The sequence below is a fragment of the Lipotes vexillifer genome, unplaced genomic scaffold (genome assembly GCF_000442215.2).
Source record: "Lipotes vexillifer unplaced genomic scaffold, Lipotes_vexillifer_v1.1 scaffold1387, whole genome shotgun sequence".
NCBI lineage: Eukaryota > Metazoa > Chordata > Mammalia > Artiodactyla > Lipotidae > Lipotes > Lipotes vexillifer.
The window spans coordinates 1,287,609-1,294,657 of record NW_006790426.1 but is presented as its reverse complement, the minus strand read 5'-3'; the positions used below and the strand labels follow the sequence as shown (position 1 = coordinate 1,294,657).

The following is a 7,049-nucleotide window of genomic DNA, read 5'->3' as shown; positions in this document are numbered from 1 at the left end:
TCCTGCTGTGTCTTGGGAAGACCGTGGCTTTTCTCTTGATCAGTGTGAAACTGCAGGTGGCCTCCGACGAGAACAGGCCAGACGGGTAGATCTCAAGACCCTTGTCTCAAACTTTGGGGTGCACAGGACTCACTTGGCGACCTTGTGGGAAAGCTCCCCAGGCCCGCTCTGGTTTAGGAGCCTGCAGGGGCCGGGAAGTGAGTGCTCGTATAGGCCCTCCTGGGGGAGTCTAAAGTAGGCCATCCCGAGGGCAGTGGGTGGGGGAAGGGATGGGACCAACGGGGGACGGGAAGCAGCAGCCCAACAGCCAGCAGGCTGGGGTGGGGCACAGGGTCCTGGGGAGATGGATGAGGGTACGGTAGGGCACAGGGCCCTGGGGAGATGCAGCAGGGGCGGGGCAGGGGAAATACCGCCGCCAGCCCTTCCTATTTCTTGCCTGGGGCCTGCCCGGCTCCTAGAATCTCAGGAAGGATTTTGCAGAAGTGGAAACAAGAGCTTTGCTCCTGCTGCCAGAATGGGCATCCAGACCCGGCCAATATCTCACGTACTCCGAGCGCTGAAGCAGCCCCAGTCGCACAGAGGATTCGGCTGATGGGAGAGCAGCCTCTGCTAGGAAGGCTGCTTTCTTCCCGCACTGGAGTGGCATGAGCAATGGTAGGGACAGCAGCTAACACCTGCGTGCTGCTTGCTGCGTTCCAGAACTTCTCCTAAGTGCCTGACCTATGTTAACCCATTTCACTCTCACAACACCCCTAGGAGGAAGGTACTAATATTATCGCTTGGGAAACTGAGGCACAGAGAAGTAAGCTCCCGAAGGTCACATAGCTAGAATGCGGTAGAGACAGCTTTGAACTCAGCAGCTTGGGTCTCGACTTCTTCTATACTGACTGTCTACAAGTTGGGTGACTTGCAAAGAGAAAAAAAATGTCCCCCAATCTCTGGGGGAGCTTCCTTTTGTCATCATTTCAGGCTGAGGGGGCTGTGGAAGCATTGCCTGGTGCCAGGAGGCTGTAGTCCCTGGATCTGTGTGTGGCTCTGGTCTTCTACGGCCTGCACCCCTCCCTGCCCGACTTCATACGTCAGCCCTGGGGTCGAGGTTGCGCCTGCACTCACAGTGTCCTCAAAGCCCCAGCTGGGTACCGGCTCTCTGCCTTGGCATTGGCAAGGCCCCAGCATCTAGCTGCCACGGGCATGCGTTTCGTGATGGCAGGCCTTGCCCGGCTGGCCTGAGGCCCCTCCCACACTCCCGAGCCACACACTGATGGCAGACATTGCTAATCAACCCTGATGGAGGGTCTCAGAACCCACCTCAAGGCAGCCCTCAGGCAATCACGATCAGTTGGCATGGGCTCGGGAAGGGGAAGATGGGGAGGGAGGCCGGGTCAGAGTGAGCCGCCGGTGGTGCTCAGAGCCTGCCAGAGAAGCTCTCAGGCGTTTCTCCATGAAGCCGACTACGGTCATGTTCCCAAAACCTTTAGCAAGATGCCTTTTCTAGGATCAGTTGGAAAGATTGGTTTAGGTTTTAAGGTTTTCGTGAGAAACTCTCTGAATCATTTGGTGCTTTGCCGTCTGGCACAGCCATACTGGGTGAAGAGGCTCCTGGAACCCGGCTTTTTCAGGAGAGAAATCAAAAGAGCAGAGAGAAAAGTGGAGCAGAAAGATGCTCTTTTCCCAGGGTTGGGCAGTGGGACACACACAGACTCTGGAACCAGAAAACTCAGTCCTGATTTCTGCGCTTTCTGATTCTTCGCCAGCTGTCAGACAAAGAGAGCAAATGGGCTTCACGTTACGTGTTAATCCTGGTCAATCATGGCAGCCTGGAGTGCTGTGTTGAGTAGGATTCTGAGGCCCAATGAGGGCTCAGTGGGAGACAGTGCTCTGACTGCCACGGGTAAGGGAGCAAAGGATGGGGTATGAGTGAATGCCAGCCCTGCATGCGCTCCTCAACAGCTTCTGTTTGCTGTCCTGTAAAACGGGGGCAGTAATGCACCCAGAGCACAGGGAGTGGTGAGGTGTTGATATCCTTCATATACAAATACTCCATGGACGCTGGTTCCCTTCATCTTCTCCGTCTTGCCTCCCCCCAACTTCCAGGCTAGCTTTCAAAGCCCCATTCACTTCTCTGAGCCTCAGTTTCTTCTTCTCTAGATGAGGGTAGGAATAGTACAGCCCTAACAGTGTTGGAAAATCAGATGCGATTGCGCATGTGGAGCGCTTAGCGTAGTGCCTGGCTCATAGTAAGTACTCAATACATACTAGCAATTAGGTTCATTGTGACTTTAGTCTTTGAAGACTTTAGTCTTTGAAGCATTTCTCTGGCTTTTATTCTGGTTGAGAAGGGTGACAGAGAGCAAGATTCAGTTCCATTTCCAAAATATAATCAGTCCCGATCACTTGGTAATTAAAAAAAAAAAGTCGGAAGGGTGAGTGGGAAGAAAGTCGTCCAATCTCAGAAGTGTGATTTGCTCGGGCAGGCCAGACGCAGGGCAGACAGAGGGGCCTTTATCCCATGTGGTTTTATGAGCCGGCATTAATCACGGCCCGACGATGCCTTCCTCTGATTAGTCTGGGGCTGAAGCGTTTGGGGTTTTCACCAGTCAGTTCCTGACGCCCACAGCTGGCTCTTTTGTGAGCTGCTTGCTTTAGTTTCCACTCACATCTTGGAGACCCACTGATGGCTCACCCAGGCCCGGGTGCTGGAGGGCAGACCCACATTCGGAACCACCCGGTACTGCTGCTATTCCGTGCCACCCTCCGTGGCCCCCGACCTGCCCCTGCCTACCCACTGGAGCTGTCAAAGTCCAGTTCAGCATTCTGTGTTTCCTCACGTGTAAACTAACCCTCACCTCACAGGGTGGCTGAGCTCATGCAGGCTGAAGTGTTCTTTTAAAATATGCTTCTCAAAAAGCAAAGCTTTAAAACAAACAAACAAACAAAAAAAACTTTGCCTCTCTTCACTTTATCTAGAAGGGATTTTTTTCCCCCCTCTTAAGCTCCAGCTTAGCACTGGGCTGCTCGAACCTTCTATGGTGAAGGATCAAGGTTTGTTTGGTGTTTTTTCCACGGATTGCAGGATGATTTGTGGGCTCAGTGCATGTGATGAGAATACAGCTCAGGCCACGTGAGATTTCCACGTGAGGCTGACCACGCAGGAGCTCTGCTCAGCCATCACGCACTTGGATGTCAAGTGCTACAAAATTTTCCCAACGTTTATTCTCAATTTCTGTGCTTCCGATTGGGGACCAGTCACAAGGATTTTGTGGAGCAGTGCCAGTCCCCAGACCACACGTGGAGTGTCCCTGGCTGGGAGGCGACGTGGCACAAATACGCCTCAGGCCTGCTGCGTGCCCTGTGCAGTGTAAGGCGAGGAACGAGACGGTACACAGGACAGGCATGCGCGTGCTCTCGTGGGCCTTGCTTCACTCCAGTGTAGGGGAGAGGTGATGACGAAGCACAGACACGCGTGAGACAATGACAGCTCGAAATAAGAGCTTCTAAAGAAACCATGGAGAACTGGGAGAGAGAAGAAATGTAGTAGGGGGATGGGTGACATCTTCCACAGATTGGGTAGTGAGGGACCGCCTGTCTGAGATATGACTGGCAGAAGGAGCCAGCCATGCAGAGAGCCGGGAAAGGATGTTTCAAGGAGAGGGAACAGCATGTGCAAAGTCCCCGAGAAGTTCAAGAGCCTAGAGAGCCCAGACCTGCTGTAGAGCGGTCCAGGGCAGGAAGGTGGAAGGTCATTGCCATGCAAGGTACTCAGTGAGGGGGCGTAGCAGGAGCTGTGGGGGGAGCCTGCAGGGACAGGGACACACGGTTCTCGAAAGGCTCTCCTTTTCTCCCAGGAGAGATGGAATTCAACGTCAGGCTTGCATCTCTAACACTGTAGGGTTTTTTTTAATCTCACTAACCTGTAGAAATCATCTGGGTCCTTGCTACTCTAGGTGTGCTCTGGGAGCCGGCAGCATCGGCACGACCTGGGAGCTTGGCGGGACTGCAGATTCTCAGAAGGGCCCTGAGCCTACTCGATGTGTTTCTGCGAGCTCTCCAGATGGCTTTTACGCTTGTGGAAATTTGAGGGGGGCTGGTCCACTGCTCTGGGTCTTGAAGGGGGCCCACATGGGGTATTACCTGGGGCTTCGTTTAAATACTCGTGACTGATAATCCTGATCCTGCAATCTGGAGCTTCCGATTTAATGGTCTGGGGTGAGGCCTGTGCGTGGGGACTTTTCTTGGGTCCTTTTAGGGGGCAGCCATGGGGTGACCTTGTGTAAGTCACCTGCTCTCTCTGGGCCTTGTCCTTCTCTGGGTGCCTCTTCCCTAGGGTTGTGTAAAGCCAATTTACTTCTCTCTTTTAAGCCCAGGAGTTAGAGAGAAGAGAGAAGTGTTCCTGTGCTCTCCCCGAGACTTGCAAAGGGCACACCCCAGGCCACTTTGAGGGAAAATGAGGAACTTACGGATGAACATGAGCAGTCTGAGAGTTCTGAACAATAAACCATCCTCTGTTCAGAAGTGGGGAACCTAAAGGGAACCACGAGCAACCCTGTACTAGAGCTGGAAGGGCCCTTTAGAATTCACATGAACACCTCTACCCATTTCATGGGTGAGGAAAACTGAGGCCCAGACAGTTTTCACTTCAAGATCACAGAGTGAGGCAGGAGCAGGTTCGAAACCAAAGCTATTTTCCTACCATTTTTGCAAACTTGCCCTCTTCTTACCTTGTCTTTGACATCCAGGAACCTATGGCATGGCTCCTATTTACAAGGGTAGGGAAACAACCACTTGGTTGCAGGAAGCTCTCTTACCAGTTTTTGGGTGACTCCAGGGGGAGCCCACTCATAGGTGATGGTGTCAAAGGTGGGATCTTTCCCGGTGGCAATGGGGTTGGTCATGATCATTCGGTTCCTCTTGTAAATCCGGATGCCGTCCCCGCCTTTCACTCGGGCCGTGAGGGTGGAATACTTGGAGTCCATCAGCAAACGGCCAATTTTCCGATCGTCTTCCAGGTCCGAGCTCAGGCAGTGGTCCTCTTGACTGCATTTGCATGACTTGCACATTTTCCTGGGGGATGGGATGGGGACAAGTGAGATCAACCTCCAGCAAAGAGAGGCAGAATCTCCCGCTGGCAGCACCTACATTTTGGAAAGCTAGCTCAAAGTTTAACTTTAGTAACTTGAAAAGGTTAGCAGCAGACAAATGGTAACCGGAGACCAAAAGGCTTTTGAGATTAGAAACTCACGTCTTCCTATCTATCTGTGGGGAATGTGGGTATGACTTCTGTGGGTAAAAAGAGCAGCACATTTTTCCTCTTGGTCATTGGGGTGGCAAAGGCTGGTTCATCACTGGAGATGTTCTACAGCAGGAGTCTTCACAGCCTGTGGGCTAAACCCGGCCCACAACTTGCTTCCGTAAATAAAGTTTTATTGGAACACAGCTATGCCCATTCATTTACATATTGTCTTCGGGGCGGCAACAGCAGATAAGTAATTGCAGCAGAGATCACAGTGGCCCACCGAGCCTAAAATATCTACTCTCTGGCCCTTTATAAAAAAAAAAGTCTACTGATCCCTGCTCTAAAGAATTATTGAAATTGTCTCCCAAGATTCATGAGCCTCAGAGCTTCAGCGACTTGTAAACTCTTTAGCACTCATCCTGAAGTTAAAATACAGCTGGACATTTTCTTCAGGAAACTGGTGGACAGGACCTGGGGGGAAGGGAATGAGTTTAGGAAACCCCTGAGGCTGGAGAGATTGATGTCCCTTGCCAAGGCTTTGTCCTGGGGCTGGGAAAAGAAAAAGCGTCCTGGGGAAGCTTCACAGTGACTTGAGGCCTGACACTTCCCTCTGACGATTAAAAACAAAAGCAGTTGGCTGCTTTGTGTCCTGCTGTTAAGGTTTAGATATCCAGAGGGTTCCCAGTGTGAGAGGAAAACCCCGCTCCCCTCCCTTCCTGGCCGTGTCCCCTTAGGCGTGCTGTGTCTCAGATGCTGGAACACACGCGATTTAGAGCTTGTTAGGTCAAGTGAGCTACACCAAGACCTACCGCGGGATGGGGCAGGCCTAAGCCAGAGACATGTCAGGGCAGTTGCATGAGTGCTTCACAGCCAGGCCTGCCTGGAGGAACCCTTCTTTTCTCTTCTAAACTCAGGAGACTGATGCATTTAATCATTTAGCGCAAATTTTGACTGTGGGGCTACCAGACGCATGCCTTGATGGTCTGCATCACTGGTTCCCGGTCAAGGTCAGATCTGTCCCCAGGGGGCATTTGACAATGTCTGCAGACACTTTAAAAAAAAAAATTTTTATTGGAGCATAGTCGATTTACAATGTTGCGTTAGTTTCTGCTGTAGAGCAAAGTGAATCAGTTATACATATACATATATCCACTCTTTTTTTTTTTTTTAAGATTCTTTTTCCATATAGGCCATTACAGAGTATTGAGTAGAGTTCCCTGTGCTATACAGCAGGTTCTTATTAGTTATATATTTTATATATAGTAGTGTGTATATGTCAATTCCAGTTGCCCTATTTATCCCTCCACCCCCCATACCCTGGTAACCATAAGATTGTTTTCTACGTCCATGACTCTACTTCTGTTTTGTAAGTTCATTTGTACCCTTTTTTTAGATTCCACATATAAGCAATATCATATAATATTTGTCTTTCTGTGTCTGACTTACTGCACTCAGTACGACAATCTCTAGGTGCATCCATGTTGCTGCAAATGGCATTATTTTGTTCTTTTTTTAAGGCTGAGTATGGAGACACTTTTGATAGTCCCAATGGGGTGCTATGACGTCTGTAGTGTAGAGGCCAGGGATGCTGCTAAACATCCTACAGTGCACAGGACAGCTCCCTCCACAGCAAAGAATTATCCAGTCCCAAATGTCAGTAGTGCTGAGGTTGAGAAATCCTAGTCTAATATGAAAAGAAGGAGGCCCCATCACAACCTTCAAGGAGACTGCAGTTGGGGTGGGAGAGGGAGAGAAAATCAGGTGGAAACCATAACATAAGGTAGAATCAGGTTGGGCCACGTGGGAGTCGCAGATG

General features: G+C 50.8%; 1 protein-coding gene across 3 annotated transcripts in view; it reads right to left on the bottom strand.

Moving 5' to 3' along the window:
• LMCD1 (LIM and cysteine rich domains 1) overlaps positions 1–7,049 on the bottom strand; it is a 61,983-nt gene that overhangs the window by 18,066 nt on the left and 36,868 nt on the right. For 2 of the 3 annotated variants that reach the window (XM_007463708.1, XM_007463709.1), the window contains one exon: positions 4,806–5,061. The exons of the other annotated variant lie outside the window; for it this stretch is intronic. In XM_007463708.1, the coding sequence (XP_007463770.1) occupies positions 4,806–5,061 (256 nt within the window). The remainder of the gene's footprint in view (positions 1–4,805; positions 5,062–7,049) is intronic. 3 annotated transcript variants of the gene reach the window in all.